The 19,225-nt window shown below is 43.3% G+C and overlaps 1 protein-coding gene across 5 annotated transcripts in view; it reads left to right on the top strand.

The window, feature by feature from the left end:
- Window positions 1-19,225, top strand: part of WDR33 (WD repeat domain 33) — a 100,165-nt gene that overhangs the window by 77,703 nt on the left and 3,237 nt on the right. For 2 of the 5 annotated variants that reach the window (XM_034782052.1, XM_034782051.1), the window contains 14 exons: window positions 227-353; window positions 1,114-1,268; window positions 1,399-1,477; window positions 1,736-1,846; window positions 3,335-3,429; window positions 4,300-4,386; window positions 4,674-4,813; window positions 5,060-5,212; window positions 5,700-6,758; window positions 10,127-10,229; window positions 10,483-10,933; window positions 14,841-15,007; window positions 15,117-15,209; window positions 18,169-18,354. In XM_034782052.1, coding sequence (XP_034637943.1) covers window positions 227-353; window positions 1,114-1,268; window positions 1,399-1,477; window positions 1,736-1,846; window positions 3,335-3,429; window positions 4,300-4,386; window positions 4,674-4,813; window positions 5,060-5,212; window positions 5,700-6,758; window positions 10,127-10,229; window positions 10,483-10,933; window positions 14,841-15,007; window positions 15,117-15,209; window positions 18,169-18,354 — 3,006 coding nt within the window. Of the gene's footprint in view, window positions 1-226; window positions 354-1,113; window positions 1,269-1,398; window positions 1,478-1,735; window positions 1,847-3,334; window positions 3,430-3,647; window positions 4,188-4,299; window positions 4,387-4,673; window positions 4,814-5,059; window positions 5,213-5,699; window positions 6,759-10,126; window positions 10,230-10,482; window positions 10,934-11,027; window positions 11,186-14,840; window positions 15,008-15,116; window positions 15,210-18,168; window positions 18,355-19,225 lie in introns of those variants that run through there. The other 3 variants (XM_034782053.1, XM_034782054.1, XM_034782055.1) reach the window with 3 other exon arrangements.

Genomic DNA, 19,225 nt, shown 5'->3' with positions numbered 1-19,225 from the left:
AACTATTTCAAGTTATGTGTAAGGAGGGAGTGTAGTGCAATACAGAAAACAAATGACCGGTATTTTTAAATAGCATTCTGGAGTTTAAGATCACGCCATGCTCTGTAGTGTTTTTTCATCCCATTTTGGGCTAGACAGGATTTTAGTTCACAAATTACATAACTGAAAATTTCGTGAAATAGTTTTTCTCTGAAATCCCTAAATGAGCAACTTGTATTCCCAACAGGGCATGGGGCAGATGTGAAGTGTGTTGACTGGCATCCAACAAAGGGATTGGTTGTATCAGGAAGCAAAGACAGTCAACAGCCTATCAAGTTTTGGGATCCAAAAACTGGCCAGAGCCTTGCCACACTGTAAGTTATGACCTGAGGTTTTGCTCAGGTCAGAAGGGGCAAAACTGCTTGGACTCTTGATTATTTTATTCTGTTTTCAGTTGCCCCCCTCTAGGACCAGGTCTCTTCAGCCGTACGTAACAGTTGCAATAGGGGCAGGCCGTCTAGTTGGGTCAGGAAATCTAGAGGGTAGACATAATTTGATCTGAAGACCTTTTTTATCCCTTCCTTGTGTAAGTTGTCTTTCCACTTGTTCACAAGCCTCATGTCACCAGAGTTCTCCTGAGCTACTGCTGGTACCTAGTTAAACTTATGCCTAATTAAACCAGCAGAAGTTACTATCCTCGCAGGGCCGGCTCCTGGCACCAGCGCAGCAAGCAGGTGGTTGGGACGGCCAACGGAAAGGGGCGGCACATACGGCTCTGAGGCAGCAATTTGGCTGTGGGTCCCTCAGTCCATCTCGGAGGGATGGACCTGCTGCTGAAGAATGAAGTGGCAGCAATAGAGCTGCCGCCGAAGTGCCGCTGATGGCGGCTTTTTTTTTTTTTTTTTTTCCCCCCCCCCCCCCGCCGCTTGGGGCAGCAAAAATGCTGGAGCCGGCCCTGTATCCTTGAGTAATGAGCAACATGTCTCTGTGTGTACCTCCAGGTCCTATATGTACAGGGATCAAAAGGCCAACCTTAAAACATAGACCCAGGCCCTCTGTATAGAAGCACATAGGTTATTCTATTGGGAATGTGTGACTTCTAGCCAGTTAGTCTTTTTCTACCTCTACTTCCAGACACGCTCATAAAAACACAGTGATGGAGGTAAAGTTGAACCTGAATGGGAATTGGCTGCTTACAGCATCTCGTGACCATCTCTGCAAGCTCTTTGACATCCGAAACCTGAAAGAAGAGCTCCAAGTCTTCAGGGGTCACAAGAAAGAGGCCACAGGTCAGAATGAACTCCATTTCATACTACCGTTGTTATGAGTGAATTGGGATTAAAGGCACACATTTTCAAGGCTTTGAGGTACAGTTTAACATTCACCAGAGATTCCTGATTATTAATTTTTGCATTTCAGCTGTGGCCTGGCACCCTGTTCATGAAGGGCTTTTTGCCAGTGGAGGTTCCGATGGCTCTTTGTTGTTCTGGCATGTTGGGTAAGTACCTTTTTCCATCAACATGGAGAAATTTAGTTCACGCAGTGTTAGATATCATCATAGTAAACATAATTTATATTATCACCACTTGAATCTTTATTGTTATCTGAGAGTCCCAGAACAGCAAATTTAAATGAGTGAAAAATAACTGAGGCCTAAAATGAGCAATGTATAGAAAGCCATGAGCAACTGAGTAGCAAAATAAATGTATATTTTTTAAAAATCCCTTATACTGGGTTCTTCTGTGTGATGTTTCAGGGTGGAGAAGGAGGTTGGCGGAATGGAAATGGCCCATGAGGGAATGATCTGGAGTCTGGCTTGGCATCCTCTTGGACACATTCTCTGCTCAGGCTCAAATGACCATACCAGGTATTTTCAAGTATTTAAACAAATATTTCAGGGGCACACACAGTTTAAAAACTGGGAAAAAGCCTGAGATGGCTGGTTCGATACCAGGAACAACCCAAATCTAAGAAAGCAAAGATGCAGAGAAAGACTAAGGTGTTCTGTTTGGAAAAGCACTGACCCTTTTACAGCATAAGGTAGAATTAAAGTCTAGCCTCTCATTCCTCCTGGCAGAAACTTTAAAATGTGAGGGCCTACCAGACCTCCATGGTCACAAAAATATCATATGGAACTTTTGAGAGGTTTTTCTGTTGTCTTTGACAGAAAATATTTCTTCTTAAGGCTTTCTCAATACTTGCCCTATCCACTAGTCTTGTGCTAATCACCCTCCATCCCACCGGGGTGCTCTAAGCATATATTTTGTGATGTGCTTTAAATCTTGTAGGATGGAAACACTATAAATGGTGCAATAGTTATATTTTATAAGCGGAGTGAATCTGCACAGAAGTGCATGTCACAAGAACGATAGCCCATCAGTACCTGCTAAGAATAGCAAGGGCTATTGAAGAGGACTGGGAGTATGGCAGTCTTGTGTCCAGTCTGTCAATACAGAGAGTTCTTCAGTTCTCACAGCAACTATCTGTTAAGTAAAAACAATGAGGAGTACTTGTGGCATCTGAGAGACTAACAGATTTATTTGGGCATAAGCTTTCGTGGGCTAAAACCTACTTCATCAGATGCATGGAGTGGAAAATACAGTAGGAAGATATATACACAGTACATGAAAAGATGGGAGTTGCCTTACTAAGTCGGGGGCCAGTTCTACTGAGACAATTCAATTAAAGTGGGCTATTATCAACAGGCGGAAAAATCACTTTTGTAGTGGTAATCAGGGTGGCCCATTTCAAACAGTTGACAAAAAGTTGTGAGTAACAGTAGGGAGAAATTAGCACAGAGAAATTATTTTTTTGTAGTGACCCATCCACTCCCAGTCTTTATTCAGGTCTAATTTGATGGTGTCCAGTTTGCAAATTAATTCCAGTTCTGCAGTTTCTCGTTAGACACCCCCCCCCCCCCCCCCAAACACACACACTTGGTAAGGCACTCCCATCTTTTCATGTACTGTGTATATATATCTCCCTACTGTATTTTCCACTCTGTGCATCTGATGAAGTGGGTTTTAACCCACAAAAGCTTATGCCCAAATAAATTTGTAAGTCTCTAAGGTGCCACAGGTACTGCTTGTTGTTTTTGCTGGTACAGACTAACACGGCTACCACTCTGAAATTGAAGTGTTTTTAAACATATTGGAATGTGAGAGTTGAGTAACTTTTTAATCATACCTGATGTTTAGTCCAAATAGGTGCCTGATGAATAAGGCCTTGAAAATCTAAATAATCAAGATATTGTGATAAAATGCAAAAGTAGGAAGAGAGAATATGGCAACTAAAAATAATGAATCTCCCAACACTTTCCGCAAGTTCATATCACACTCTTATTTTATTTTGACAGCAAATTCTGGACTCGAAATCGGCCTGGAGATAAAATGAGAGATCGTTACAACCTGAACCTGCTGCCAGGAATGTCAGAGGATGGCGTGGAATATGGTAAGGCTATTGCCATGAATTCAGAAGAATGGAGGGTTGGTGTCAGGAGCAAGCCCAGAGCACTTAGCTACAATTCTAATTCAGTTTCTGGGTGACATGATGAAATATAATAGCATTGGTGACTGGGTAGATGAGGATTTTTTTTTAGTGGGATAATCTCTCATTCTCCATTATATCTAGGTCCCCATTCCAACAATGAGTTTTCTTTTGTTCTGCAGCTCCAGGAGGTAGGACCAGCTCTGTCAATCACAGGAAGGAGGTTTGGCTCTCCCTCTGGGAAAATTCCCAGTTTGTTCTGCCTCCTGAAAACTTCAGCATGTGACTTCAAGATCTCCCACAATCCTGAGCTACAGAGCACAGGAAAACCTTTTAAATTATTGAACAGGACTCAAAATTCCTTTATTTTAAGTCTTTTTCCTCTTTTAAGGCTTTTTCTTGGCAATGTCAGGTCTTTCAGGGTTGCCCATCTCCCCGCCTGTCCCATGGGTTTGTCTTTTTCATTCAGATAATTGATTACATTGTGTCCCAGAATTTTTTTAGATCAAAATTTTCCATGAATTTTTCATTGTATCTATATTTATGAAAGTACAACAGGGAATTGTATTGGAAAGCATGTTTCTTTCCCCAGTCTCTTTCACAGAAGCAGCTTTGCTGAAAGGACATTTGTTGTAGTCTTATACATGGTTTTCCATCTCTGAATTTCTAGGTCTTATTTTAATATCTTGCAGTTCCTGAGTGAGATAAAGTGTGCCCCAGCATCTGTGAAATATGTATGCAAAAAACTGTATCAAATAATAAGACAACTTCCAGGAAAGACATTACTGATCTAAAATCCTTGCTGAAATCAGTCTATTTGTTTTCCACCTCTAGATGACCTTGAACCCAACAGCCTTGCAGTGATTCCTGGGATGGGAATACCTGAGCAACTGAAACTAGCCATGGAACAAGAGCAGATGGGTAAGAGGGAGAAATGATGCATGCAGGCTCATTTTCATAAGCTATTCAGCTACTGGTTGGCTCTTTCTCATACTTCTCATCTGTCGTGGGGGCCTGAGGAGAAAGAAAGTGATGTATTTCTTTCACATTGAACTTCTCTGACATTCTGTGTAGTGCATGTTTTCAATGTTAAGACGGAAATGAACAGGGTTTCCTGGTCCCCTTGTTTAAGTAGAGACTCAAAAAATTAACAAGATTTCTTCATCCTCCTTTGTATGCTGACTGTGCTGTTCCTCCTCACGTTCAAGGGAAAGATGAGTCAAATGAAATTGAGATGACAATCCCAGGGCTGGACTGGGGAATGGAGGAGGTGATGCAAAAGGACCAAAAGAAAGTGCCACAGAAAAAAGTGCCCTATGCAAAACCAATCCCAGCACAGTTTCAACAGGTAAGTACATGATACACAATGATACCCCAGACTAAACCGATTTTAGCCCAACTATCAATAGACTGTACCTGATACAGCACTCCAAATTCTAGCTTCTGTAGATCAATATCCAGTGCAGAATAATTCACCAGACCAGTTCCAGTTCATGAACACTTGAGAATAAAATATTTGGTTAAATCCCTCCAATCCCAGGTTACTACCTAAAATAGTAAGTATTTTGATTTTAGATCTTCACTTCCCTTATAGGCTTGGATGCAGAATAAGGTCCCTATCCCTGCTCCACCTGAGCTGATGAATGACAGAAAGGAGGATATTAAACTAGAGGAGAAAAAGAAAACACAGGCAGAGATCGAGCAGGAAATGGCAGCACTTCAGTACACCAACCCACAGCTCTTGGAGGTATGTAAGGAAAGTTAAACTATAGCAAATACCAACCGAGTGAGCGTGCTTGGATAAAAGACAAAAAGAAGTAGTGGTGGAAAGCAGAGTTAATCACTGTAGAGAAGAAAGCAGAAGTTAGGTGAAATATATGGTGCACTTCATTAAAAATTATTAAAATAGCACTTCTTAGTGGTGAGTATAATCAAAAGCATTGCTGGAATAAATTGAAAATTAAATAAGGGCAAGTAAATACTGAACCTGACCACCAAACTATGACGTTGGCTTATTGTGACACTGATGATGAGTTGGCAGCATTTCAGTTAACTTTATCCTGTTGAGTTCTTATTCTTTTTAATGGTATCTCTATTTATCAGTCAGGTTAAAAGTGTTAAAGCTTTGTTCAGAGTTCCCTTGTTCCCAAAAGTGAAATGATTATGTCTGCTTTCCAGTAGTTCTGCATACATGTATGTGCAGCCTGTTTAAATGTGTATTTGTTTTCTGACAGCAACTGAAGATTGAGAGACTTGCACAAAAGCAAGCTGAGCAAGTCCAGCAGCAGGCACCACCTCCAGGAGGCCCTCTGCATGGACCCCAGCCTTTCCCAGGACAAGGCCCAATGTCGCAGATGCCTCAAGGATTTCAGCAGCCCATTCCACCTCAGCAGATGCCAATTAATATGCCTCAAATGGGACCCCCTGGTCCACAGGGACAGTTCAGACCTGGAGGACCCCAGGGACAAATGGGACCCCAAGGTCCTCCATTACATCAAGGATCTGGAGGTCCCCAAGGCTTCATGGGACCACAAGGACCTGCAGGTCCCCAGGGACCTCCGCAAGGACTGCCAAGACCTCAGGATCTACATGGGCATCAAGGAATGCAGAGACATCCTGGACCTCATGGGCCCATGGGGCCTCAAGGGCCACCGGGTCCACAGGGTAATTCTGGCCCCCAAGGTCACTTAGGACCACAAGGTCCACCTGGGTCTCAGACTCATTTAGGGCCGCAAGGTCACTTAGGTCCTCAAGGTCCCCCTGGTGGTCAAGGAATGCAGGGGCCACCTGGTCCAAGAGGAATGCAAGGGCCTCCTCTTCCTCATGGAATGCAAGGAGGTCCAGGATCTCAAGGGATGCAGGGCCCTATATCTCAAGGGCCTTTGATGGGACTTAATCCAAGAGGGATGCAGGGTCCACCAGGGCCCCGTGATAATCAGGGACCTGCTCCACAAGGGATGATGATGGGTCATCCGCAAGAAATGAGAGGACCTCACATGCAGGGTGGTTTACTCGGACATGGTCCCCAGGAGATGAGGGGCCTACAGGGACCCCCACCTCAAGGTTCAATGTTAGGACCTCCACAGGAGTTACGTGGGCCACCAGGTGCACAAGGCCAGCAGGGGCCTCCAAAGAACTCTTTAGTTGGGCCTCAAGGAAGTATGCAAGGACCATCGGGACCTCCGGGACAGCAGAATCCTTCAAGGGGGTCACATCCTCCCCAGGGTCCACTACCTTTCCAGCAGCAGAAAACCCCTCTGCTTGGTGATGGGCCTCGTGTCCCATTCAGTCAGGTATGTCTGAGTCAGTATAATGCTGAAAGTGTTGGGAATGTAGGAAGGATGTGCTGAGTATTATAGTTACACAGTATGAACCCTCAATAGCAAGAGGTGGGGTTCCGAAGGGTAAGTGCAGTTGGAAAATAATGAAGCACCATTACCTGTGAGTTAATGAAAGCGGTTATATAGCTTGAAACAGCAATAATAAAGATAGAGAAGGAAGGATTACTAATACTGATGTAGAATTAATGTCTGGCAAGAAAATATTTAACCTCAAAATAAATCTGTTATCTAATTAAGACAGAGGAGTCCCCACACTGAACTCTTGAAAACAGGGAGCCTCCGAGAAAAAAATCAGAAAAGTTGAATTAAGCAAATTTCTCATACTTATTCTCAGCTGTTCAGGTGACTTTTTTTGAGGAAAATTTTTGTAAACTTCCATCTAGCCATTTCTGAGAAATGAGTGTGGTGCTTTTCACAAGTCGTTTTTGTAGATTTTTACTTGTCTTCATATGACTAAACAGCTTCTTTTTAAACGTTAAACTGGCATGGATTTACTGCTCAGTTTAAAAAAAAAGTGAAGAGTCATCTGAAATACTGTGCCTGTTCCTGAATCCCCATATGGAATTATTGTTAGGGGGGTCTACTTAAATTGCAGAGAAATCACACATTTTTCACAGGTTGATCATAAATAGCAAATTTTGCAGATATGTTACACATCTGTGAAATTTGCTATTTATGCTGTGACCAACCCATGAAAAATGTGTGATTTCTCCACAGCGTTTTTCAAACTGCGGGCCCTGACCCAAAAGGGGGTCACAGGCCTATTAGGGGTTGCGTTATTGCCACCCTTACTTCTCCTCTGCTGCTGGCGGCAGCGCTGTCTGAAGCTGGGAAATAGGAGAGCAGTGGCTGCATGGTATTGCCACCCTTACTTCTGTGCTGCTGCTGGCGGCGGTGCTGCTTTCAGAGCTGGGCACCTGGTCAGCAGCCGCTGCTCTCCACTCTGCCTTCAGAGCTGGGCGACCGGAGACCAGATTTCACAAATCTGTGATGTGATTTTTTTTTTATGGTCACGAATTTATGGCCACAGACAGATCACGTGTACTTCTTTATGTATATGTGGGGTGGAGGTAAAACCAATAAAGGAGCCACAGTCTTCAGGGCTTTGAAGCTTTGCTGGTTTGCAGAAGGAAAAAAAAATGCAAATTGAGGGCCTGATCCAATATCCATTGAAATTAATGGAAGTTTTTCCACTAACTTCAGTGAGTGCTGGATCAAACTGAGTGTGTGTAAATATATTTGTGTTAATAATAATAAGAATTAATAAAAAAAAAAGAAGAATGTATGTGTGTACGTGTGTGTGTATCTACGTATGTGTGTGTCTATATATATTTATGGGAGGAGGAAGGGGGATGCAGGCTGTAACTGTGTCCCAGCTTCCCTAGCTGGCAGCCCTGCAAAGCTGCTGCTTTCCATATGGAGCAGGGGCGCTGGGACAAGTCAAGCCTGTGCCCCAGATGCCAGACCAGGACGCAGCCTGGAGAGCATAGGAAGAGGTACTATACAGCCCCATGGGACCCCCAGCATCTCCACTCTCCATAGAAAGCTCCAGTATCTGGGCAGCAGCCCCCCTCCCCACTGCGGCCCTGCCTGCAGAATATCCTGGGGCCCAGTATCAGCATATCCCAGCGCTTCCATCTCTGGATGCAACCCCACAAACCTGACTTTCGCTTATTAGCAACTGTCCAATAATGGCAATCTTTGCTGTCCTCCGAAGGGTTGCTAATAAGCAGAGTCATGTGTGTTTGTGTATTAATAAATACCAAAAACTGTTAACATTGCATAGTTAAGTACTGAGAAGTTCAGAAATGTTAATGTTATACATTTCAGAGTAGCAGCCGTGTTAGTCTGTATCCGCAAAAAGAACAGGAGTACTTGTGGCACCTTAGAGACTAACAGATTTATTAGAGCATAAGCTTTCGTGGACTACAGCCCACTTCTTCGGATGCATATAGAATGATATACATTGTTTGCAGTGTTGATGTAGCCATGTTGGTCCCAGGATATGAGAGAGACAATGTGGGTGAGGTAGTAGCTTTTATTAAACCAACTTCTGTGAGTGGAAGAGAAGCTTTCAAGCTTCCCAGAACTCTTTTTCAGGTCTGGAAAAGATGACCAGAGTATTACAGCTCAATATGAGGTGGGATAAATTAAGCATAACACATTTCAGGAGACCAGTTAACATGAAGTGGGCAATTAACACTTCTGCACTTATAGGACATAGGAGGGTTAGTCAGTTACAGATTGTTTTAATGAGCCATAAAACCTGTGTGTAGTGTGACCAGAAAGCAAGTGTGAAAAATTGGGACACAGGGTTGGGGGTGGGTAATAGACACCTATATAAGAGAGAGCCCCAAATATCGGGACTGTTCCTATAAAAGCGGGACATTTGGTCACGCTACCTGTGTGTCTGTTGAGTGCATGATTTTCAGTGTCTAGCAGAGTTATGAATTTAAGTTCCTAGGCTCGTCTTTTGAAGGTATTGTGTGGGTTTTCTTTGACGATGAGGACTGAGGCGTCAGTTGTGAGGTGATCACTTTGTGAAAAGTGTTCACCCTCGGCTAGTAAAGTGCTTTTGTCTGTTATCATTTTTCTGTGTAAATTTATTCGAGAGCATAGTGATTGTCTGGTTTCACCCACATAATTGTTAGGCATTTGATGTACTAGATGAGGTACACCATATGTTGTGATAAGCATGTGTAGGACCCAGGGATCTTGAAAGGTGTGTTGTGGAGGGTATTGGTCATCGCAGCAGCAGAAATATATCCGTAGGTTTTGCATCTGTTCTGGCAGGGTCTGGTGCCTCTTTGAGTTGGTTTGTCCTGGTCTCTGTTACACATTAAACTATTATGCGTTAATAACAGTGATGACACTTTCAATTATTACAACACTGTCAGTGATGTTTTGTTAATACATTTTAATGTAAATACACTGTTACTGCTTAAAATGGTTTAATACTTTGAACCTGGAACATGTTTTTATGTCAGCTTGAAAATTTCAGTTTTAAATTTGCTTTCAAACATATAGAAGGTATAAATTCTGTATATACATTCTCACTCATTATTCCCCCCCCACACACACTGTTATTCACATTGAGTAGCACACTTTACTTCACAGGTAGCCCCATTTGATTACTTGAAGATATTAGAATCAAATGGTTACAAGATCCATGAATGTTTCTGTATTTAGCATTTGGAGATCTATGAAGATGTCCACTGTATGTAACATTTATCAAATTTGTTACTGCCCTCTTGCTGTAATTTTGAGAGTTAATGTTGTGTATTATACATGGAAACCACATGGCCTCTTGGGTTTTGCAGGAAGGACAGAACCCAGGTCCCCCACCATTGATACCAGGACTGGGGCAGCAGGGAGGACAAGGCCGTCTTGCCCCTCACAACCAAGGACCTGGCCCTAATAAAGGTAACTAAACATCTTAAGTAACCCTCCAAAGAGAGTCACATCCCGTGGGGTGCCTCTAGGCCCTAACACAGCATGTGGGGTAGGTGCACATGGGGGGGTATGCTCAGGACTCTGGTAAGAATATGGTGGAAAACCTTACAACAAATGGCTGACAGTGTTTAAATGTGTGTTTTCATAGAATTATAAAAGCTAGACAGTTCCCTGGAATGTTTTTAGAAAACATCACAGAAATCTGCTGTGTCTTTCACTTCAGGTGACAACCGTGGCCCACCAAACCATCACATGGGCCCTCTCTCAGAAAGAAGGCATGACCAAAACAGTGGTGGTCCAGATCATGGTCCTGAGAGAGGGCCATTCCGAGGTGGCCAGGAGTGGGGTGATGGTAGGGACAACAGGGGCCTGCCTGATAGACGAGGACCTCACCCAGATTTTCATGATGACTTTGATCGACCAGATGATTTTCATCCAGATAAGCGATTTGGCCACCGCTTGCGTGAATTTGAGGGGCGAGGCGGCCCACTGCTACAAGATGAGAAATGGAGACGAGGTGGCCCAGGGCCTCCCTTTCCCCCTGATCACAGGGACTTTGAAGGAGGGGGCCCAAATCGTGGCCCTCCTGGGCCTTGGGAAGGACGGAGACCCTCTGATGACAGATATCCGCGAGAACCTGAGGATGCAAGATTCCGGGGAAGACGGGATGAAAGGTAAGAACAAGTTCATTTGGTGCTTTTGGGTAAAGGTAACTGGAGGGGATCTTCCTCCCTGGTTTCCTTTTCATAAGGAGTCTATCTATTTCAGATTTATAAACTGGAAACCAATAAGGAAATGAAAACTCTAATGTACCCGAGTATAGAGTCCATAAAATCATTCAGTAATAGAAGAGAACTTGAAAAAGGTCATTGCACACAACAGCTTCAGTGCCTGTATACAGTAAGTAAAGAGAAGGGAGGAAATCTGTAGAGAAGATCGGGTGATGCAGGCCGAAGATTTGAGATCATATTGACAAGAGTGAACAGGAAACTGGAAAGTCAGAGATTTCCACACTGAAGCGACAAACTTTTGAACACTAGATATGGAGATTGATACTTTGCCTCCAATCACAAACTACAGCATGAGTATAGAGTGTATCTGAGTGAGATGTAATATACAGTTAGGGAGCAGGAACAGTGAACCTACTATCAAGTACAAGGGGCATGGATACGCCCTCTTTTGGACTGTCAAGACTATTTTCTCATGTTTTTGCTCTTAGGAGTCTTATTTCGCTTTCTGACACATTTCTTTCTCACTACCAGGTGAAAAACACAAACAGAAATAATCTAGTTTCCTAGCAGTAGTCATCTCATCACTCACCAAGTTGCCCTGAGTAAACCTCAAAGGAAAAAGTTTTGCTTCTAGTTAATCACTAAATATGGAATAACTCCTTAAAAGTCTGTGAAGTTCATTGACATTGAAGTTACTCCACATTTACACTAGTATAATTGAGAGCAGAATTTGGCTTCTCAGGGTTTAAACCTCTCATTAACCTACTGCATATGTATATATACACATGTATATATTTGTAAAAACTTATTGTTGTCTTCACATAATGTACAATCCTCTCTTTTAGTTGGCTTTTTAAATAATTTTCTTAGATTCCTTTTACTTTACACCTATACAGCTCTCTTTTTAGCTACTTGCTACCTAACTTGTAAGATGTACCTTCCTGTTGTGTGAGGAGTATGAAAAGAAATGAACAATAACTAAACAAAGGTAACCTCTGAACACCTTTAAAAATAAATTAGAGTAACTAAAAACAGAGAACTCCAGAGCTGAATGGTCTGAATCACAGAATTCTGAAAGAGATGGCAGACTAAATTAAACTATAGTTGTAGCTGGGGGGTTTTAACCCTTTTGTTGGAAGTAAGGGTCGGGGACTGAGAACAAGCTAATGTGTCATTCTGATTTTAAAAAGGCCTCAAGAGAAGAGTCCAGGAAACTGCAGACCTGTAAGTTTGACCTTTGAAGTGGGAAAGATTCTATTGTCACAGTACCAGGGATCAAAATAAGAGAACATTTTTACAGTTGGTTAGAGGCAATCATCATAGAACTGTAAGAAGTATTATGATTAGCAAACTTAAATTATTTGAGCAAGTGAAGAGGTGAAATAGACATTAAATACTGGAGATTTTATGGGGTGATCCCAAGAATTCCAAACCACTCATTCCATTTAGTTTTGAGTTTAAACACCATAACTGGTTTGATTATGCATGAGTGGTATGTATGTGTTTATCTCTCTCTCTGGTTTCCTGTCCTTTCATCCCTGTCCTGTTCCTACTCCACTTGTGCACATCAACATGATGCTTCTGCTGCAGAGACCTGCCTATTTTTTTTCCTGTTATTCTGCACAGTGTGTAGTTCTGTAAATTAAGTTCCTATGTCTCATGAAAGAGAATTTGAGACTTGTCGAACAGAAACTGAGCACTACACCAGTCAGAATTTCATATGTGACTGTGATTTGAAAAAGGGTATTTATGAGCCCAAATTAGGGGCTATGACTGTGTTCAGCATAGTAGTGATAGAACTCCAAACTGAATTCTTTGGCCATTAAATTGCTTGAAAAACAGGAAGTAAGGCATTGATCCTGGCTGTCATAGGACCTTGTCTTGTGACCATAAGATCTCACGAGCTAAACAGCTTCAGACAACCTAGTCAGTATTTAAATGGGAGACCCTCTAAAGAACACGTAGGATTGGTCTACATTAGAGAACTGTGCTGTTCCAAGGTTAAATAGTATTGCTAAGTGTTATGGAACCATTTGTTCCTGAAACTGTTCAGTTTGTCTGCCCTAATAATCTAAATTACTGTAAAATGGTTCATTGTCCATGCACAGCACTCCCTTCAACCACTGCTGTACCTCTCCAAGCACAGCTTCCTCATCTCTGTATTGTGTTTGTCTTTTCCAGGAGGTGGAGATCTATTGTGTTAATTTAAAAAAAAAAATGTATCACCAAGTTTAAAAATATTGTATTGTGTTATGACTACTGTTACAAATATTTAAATTTGTAATTATAAGGTTACTGTTGTTAAAATCCTAAATAAAAGTATTTAAAGCTTTGCTTGTAATAGGATGCACTGTGTCTTTAATGAGATGGGGGAAGGGGATGTTGCACAAAGCCAAGACAGTCTGAGTACCACCTCTGCTGCAGTTTGGCTGGTATGGAATTGGGATGGGGTGGAAGTGTGTTAACAAGTGGGCAGAAACAGTGCTCTGAGTTGTCAGAGCCATCACAGCAGGGTGGCCAGGAGTATTGTGGAACTGCATTGTGAGCACTAATTGAACCTAGAATAGCTGCACCACCTAAACTTTTCATTTATGCTGGTACAGAAGCTATTCTGAGCTGGTGTGCACTGAAACAGTTACAACAAACTGAGCTGGTGCACTCTGTTGGAATTGTACTTAGAATGTGCGAAACATTACAAACACCTTTGTGCAAGGACACAGTGTTCTACATACATTCCAGGTGCTGTAAATACCAAAATGTTCACTCCATGCATCTGATGAAGTGGATTATAGCCCACGAAAGCTTATGCCCAAATAAATATGTTAGTCTCTAAGGTGCCACAAGGACTCCTCGTTGTTTTTGCAAAATTATCTAGTGTCTAGACAAGATTCTAGATGCTACAAGAAGTGGTGCAGTAGGAGACACTCTTCTCTCTGAAGAAATTCTGAATTAATATCTCAGCATGGTGATTGTGCTTCTTTAAGATAAGATGTAAATCAAGGTCCTGATCACATCAAATCATTAAAGCTCCCCTGGTATGTCTTACAAGGAAGTGTTACTTCACTGCCCCGACCAAAATGATTTTGGATAACTGTATTCTGCCAGACTAAATCCCCCAGTATTTCAACTGAATAAACTGTTCTTCATGTTGCAGTATATTGCTATGCACTGTTAAACAGTTGCCATCACCACAGAGGTGGCTGCACTCCAGAATCAGTTGCTAAATTTGTAAATCTTACAGAGACCCTTCGGGATAAAAGGTGCTGTATAAATTTTAGATAATTTTATGCCAGCAAAAGAAACCAAATTGAGTAAGATTCAGGAATTAAAATTCTTCTATCTAGCCATGGAATGAGACTCTTTTGTTACTTGTATTTTTACTTTTGGTTTCATTACTAAGGAAATGGCTTTTTAAAAAAATACAGGTGCTAGCAAATCACATTTTAAGGAATTTCACTCATCCCACTTTGAAAAAAAAAATTGGCCCTGAACTTGAACCTCTCCTTACTCACACCCACCATCACTCCCTAACCTTTCACTTTTCATTAAATGGACACTGTCTACCTGCAGTCTAGTCAGTCTTTTTCTCTTCCTTGTTCCTATGTGAAAGACTGAACAAACAACAGGAGAAAATTGAAGAGGGGAAACAATGAAAATGAATAAGCACAAAGTAAACGAGAAGCTTTTTTCCCCACTAATCTCTTCCAGTGCTAATAATTGTAGATGTTGTAACAATAGTAGGTAAACATTTCAGACACAAGTTTAATTATTAAATTGAAAATGACCCTTTAGTTCATTAGTGATTAAATTCTGCATAAAAAACGTGTTTGTACCGTGTTCTTTCTTGCAGTTTCAGAAGAGGAGCACCCTCAAGACATGAGGGGCGGGGACCCAGGGGAAGGGATAGTTTTCCTGGGCCAGAAGACTTTGGGCCAGAAGACAATTTTAACTCATCAGATGAGAACTCAAGAGGACGAGATCATGGTGGTCGGGGGCGAGGTCGAGGTGCTCCGAGAGGTAAGTGAACATTCTTCCAAACTGAAACCCATGTGAAAGTCAGTGACAATAGCGCCGAAGTTGTTAATATAGTTAATGAGTACAGTGTCCTATGTTTCTTACTTCACAGGAGGCCGAAAGGGTCTACTTCCCACTCCAGATGAGTTTCCCCGCTTTGAAGGAGGGCGGAAACCAGAATCCTGGGATGGAAACAGAGAACCAGGTAAAAACTGGGGTATTACCATTGTGATTATCTAGTCTGACCTCCTGTATAACACAGGCTGTAGAACTATCTTTCATTAATTTCTTTGAACTGGAAAAACATCCAATCGTCATTTCCAGTGATGGAAATCTTTAGACACTATCTTTAGAAAATGGCTGGTAATTACTCTTATGTAGCTGTTACTTAGAACTGTTCTGTAAATTCCTAGTTTATCATCTCTCATTCTGCAGCTCTGCTGATCATTCTCCTTCTGTCCTTCCCCATTAGCAACATGATGCTACTTTTTCTGTGTTCCGAAGTTATTCAACATGTAATGGACTCTATATGCAGCTGTCCCATCAAAGACTGAACTTGGCCTCCCTCTGTCACTTGAGTTTGATTTTAGTTTGAAATACAATAGCGCCCATTCAATATTGCCTGTCACAATCATCCTTTTAAACCTCATTCTGTTATAGCAGAGGTGGGCAAACTATGGCCTGCAGGCCACATCCGGCCTGCGGGGTCGTCCTGCCCGGCCCCTGAGCTCCCAGCTGGCCCCGGCCCCTCCTCTGCTGTCCCTCCTTCCCCACAGCCTCAGCTCATTGTGCCGGCGGTGTGGCTGGCTCCGGCTGGGCGGCGCGGCTTAGGGGCAGATTTAACAGTGAACACAGGGTGCCTGGCATGGGGCCCCCCAACAACAGGGGGCCCTAATGCCGGGTACTCGGGCAGCTCAGCACCGGCACACCCTCCACGGGGGGGGGGGAAGGGCTGCACTGCGGGGGCAGGAGAGTAGGCAGGCCGTGTGGGTGGCAGGAGCGCAGCGAACGCAGCCAGAGGACTCAGGAGGCGCACCGGGCAGCTGCGCAGCAGGCCAGAGAGAAGGGGAAACCGCAGCTTCTCTCCTGCTGCGCAGTTGCTTCTGCTCCTATTGAGTCCTCCGCCCACGTTCGCAGGACCGCATTCCAAAAGGGGCTGTGGGAGGTGGATAGGGGTTGGGGTTCCAGGGGGGCGGTTAGGGGCAGGGGGTCCTGGGAGGGGGCGGTCAGGGGACAGGGAGCAGGGGAGAGTTGGATAGGGGGTGGGGTTCTGGGAGGCAGTCAGGGGACGAGATCCTGGAAGGGGATGGTCGGGATGAGGAGCAGAGGGTGGTTGGAGGAGGGTGGGAGTCCCGGGGGGCTGGATGGGGGCAAGGCCGTCAGGGGACAGGGATTGGAGGGATTGGATAGGGACAGTTAGGGGCGGGGATCCGGGGGGGGGGGGAGTCAGGGGACAAGGAGGGGGGGGGGGGTTGGATGGGTCAGGAGTTCTAAGGGGGGCAGTTGGGGTGGGAAGTGGGAGGGAGCGGATAGGGGGCAGGGGGCAGGCTGTTTGGGGAGGCACAGCCTTCCCTACGTGGCCCTCCATACTGTTTTGCAATCCTGATGTGGCCCTCGGGCCAAAAAGTTTGCCCACCCCTGTGTTATGGACTGGCTGGTGCATTTGTCTTTATCAGCTCATATGTTTTGGGCATGTATTAATACTAGGATAATCTTTTTCTGAAGCTGGATCACTGGGGGTATCTTACCTATCCACTGGATAATGTTTATCAGCTGCAGTGATTGTTGACAGTTTATTGGCTTCAGAATTGGTAGTAGTGTTGATAAACAAAACAATATGAATGGGGATTCAGGATGAGGGTGAAACTTGCAATTGGAACTTTATAGAAAACTAATGGAAAAATCATGATACAAATGTCAAGTGAAGGAAAAGTTGCACACCTGGATTTCAGTGCTCAAATGCTAAAAAAAAGAAGTGCCAGAACACATTATTTTGACAAGCCACAACATCACATGCTTTAGCGGTCATTTTCCAATATTTTTAGCATGAATAATTACTGGTTTACTTTACAACTATCTGAAGTACTGGAACATCATTCCAGCTCCCCAAAAAAGTGCCAGAATGGCATTCTGGAGCGTTCTGTCCTGACTCAAGCAATGCTTGATTTTTGCCTCTTTAAAATATGAGGCTGTTTTCTTTTGAAATGAACATTTTGAGCCTATCCATTGCATCTTCTGACTTGGGCCTTGTCTACCCTGCCACTTTACAGCGCTGCAACTTTCTCACTCAGGGATGTGAAAAAACATCCCCCGAGCACTGCAAGTTTCAGCACTGTAACATGGCAGCATAGACAGTGCTACAGTGCTGGGAGCTACTCCCCTCATGGAGGTTTTTTTTTTTTTTTTATAGCGCTGAGAGAGCTTTCTCCCAGCGCTGGTGCCGCGACTACACAGCCAGTGCTTTAACGTTGCTAGTGAAGACATGCCCTTAGAATCATCCTTTTCAGCCTGATTCCCTCATTTGTTTAAATTCAGTTTGTTCTCACTTCATATCTCATGTTTCCTACCACCTGGTCTTTCTGCTACAAATATGAAATTGCACCTAGTCTGGCATTCTATGACAGCACACGCTTATCTTTCCTTCTACTCTTACATTAATTCATCTATAAAGATGCAGTTATTTGTCAAGTATCAGAGGGGTAGCCGTGTTAGTCTGGATCTGTAAAAAGCGACAAAGAGTCCTGTGGCACCTTATAGACTACCAGACGTATTGGAGCATAAGCTTTTGTGGGTGAATACCCACTTCGTATTCACCCACAAAAGCTTATGCTCCAATACCTCTGGTAGTCTATAAGGTGCCACAGGACTCTTTGTCAGTTTTTGTCTGTTAATTATATATATTTTTCATGGGTATCTTTAGAAATATTGAACAGAGGTATATATGTGCACCTTAAAGAGCAGATGCTCTGAAAAGTTAAGAACTGGCTCATGTGTTTTCTGAATAAGGGCAGTGAGATAGATGTCCTTGCCATGAGTGAAATTGCTAAAGAATGTAGAATGCATATACATTTATTTTGGTATCTTTTACACAGAGGAAGAATGTTAGATTCCTTGTGCCCATCAGTTGCATGTTACTCATGACTGTCTTTTCTCTTCATGGGCAGGTTCCCGTCAGGATCACCCTCCTCATGATGGACAGTCTCCTGCCAGCCGAGAGCGTTCTTCCTCACTTCAGGGTATGGACATGGCCTCACTGCCACCACGCAAACGTCCCTGGCACGATGGACCAGGGACATCTGATCACAGAGAAATGGAAGCTCCAGGTGCACCTCCAGAAGAGAGAGGCAAAGGTAAGGGGAACTAACCGGTACTGAGAACTTCACATAGGTTTATACTGTTTTCGCAGAGTGCACTTCTGCAGAATTCCTCATGCAGGCCCTGCTGCCATCAGTCTTGTGGTGGGAAGGTCATTTGAAGATGAATTTATCTAACACTGATTGTAAACTCTTTGAGACAGGAATCATGTTTTCTTGTTTTGTACAGAACCATGCATGCTGTGCCTCTCAAAAGTTTTGTTAAAGTGGAACAAAAAATATTTAGTTATGCCTTAGCTAAGAGGATAGGTGGGCAAAGCATTTTTTCCTCAAATTACTACCCCTGCTGTTTTGGGCAAGAGTCCTGTTTTTCTCTTGCATTTGGTGTCATCTAAAGTGAGCTGTGCGGAACAGACAGTCCTCTTTCCTGGGAACAAGAGAAGATGCAGATCATACTTATGCCCCACAGTAGAATATAGCATCTTTCAACTGCACCCTGTCAGAACTGGCTAAAGGAGGATAAACCTCCTTCAGGGACACTACTCTAATTCCTTCATTACTACCCCAAATGGTTGAACAGATGTTGTTACTGGGTTTAGGCAACACCCTATTTAGAATGAGAAGTATGCAAAACAGGGCCAAAATAGGACTGCTGCCAAGTGAGAGAATCTGGATTTGAATATTTTATTCAGGGTCTCTCAAGTGCTTATGAGCCTGTGCATTCCATTTCCCGGTGTTCTCTTATTTAACAAGGTCCTTGCTGATCAATGAGGTGCGGCAGTACCTTAGCTCCAGAGGAATTGCCTTGTAGCTGTCCCTCTCAAGGACTGTCATATTGATATAAATCTGTATGTGGTAGGAAAAATTGTGTGTTGAGGGAAGAAATGTAAAATTGGAGACCAGTATG

Source organism: Trachemys scripta, chromosome 9 (genome assembly GCF_013100865.1).
Source record: "Trachemys scripta elegans isolate TJP31775 chromosome 9, CAS_Tse_1.0, whole genome shotgun sequence".
NCBI classification, from domain to species: Eukaryota; Metazoa; Chordata; order Testudines; family Emydidae; genus Trachemys; species Trachemys scripta.
The sequence above is the reverse complement of the archived record's forward strand: the minus strand, read 5'-3'. Positions and strand labels throughout refer to the sequence as shown.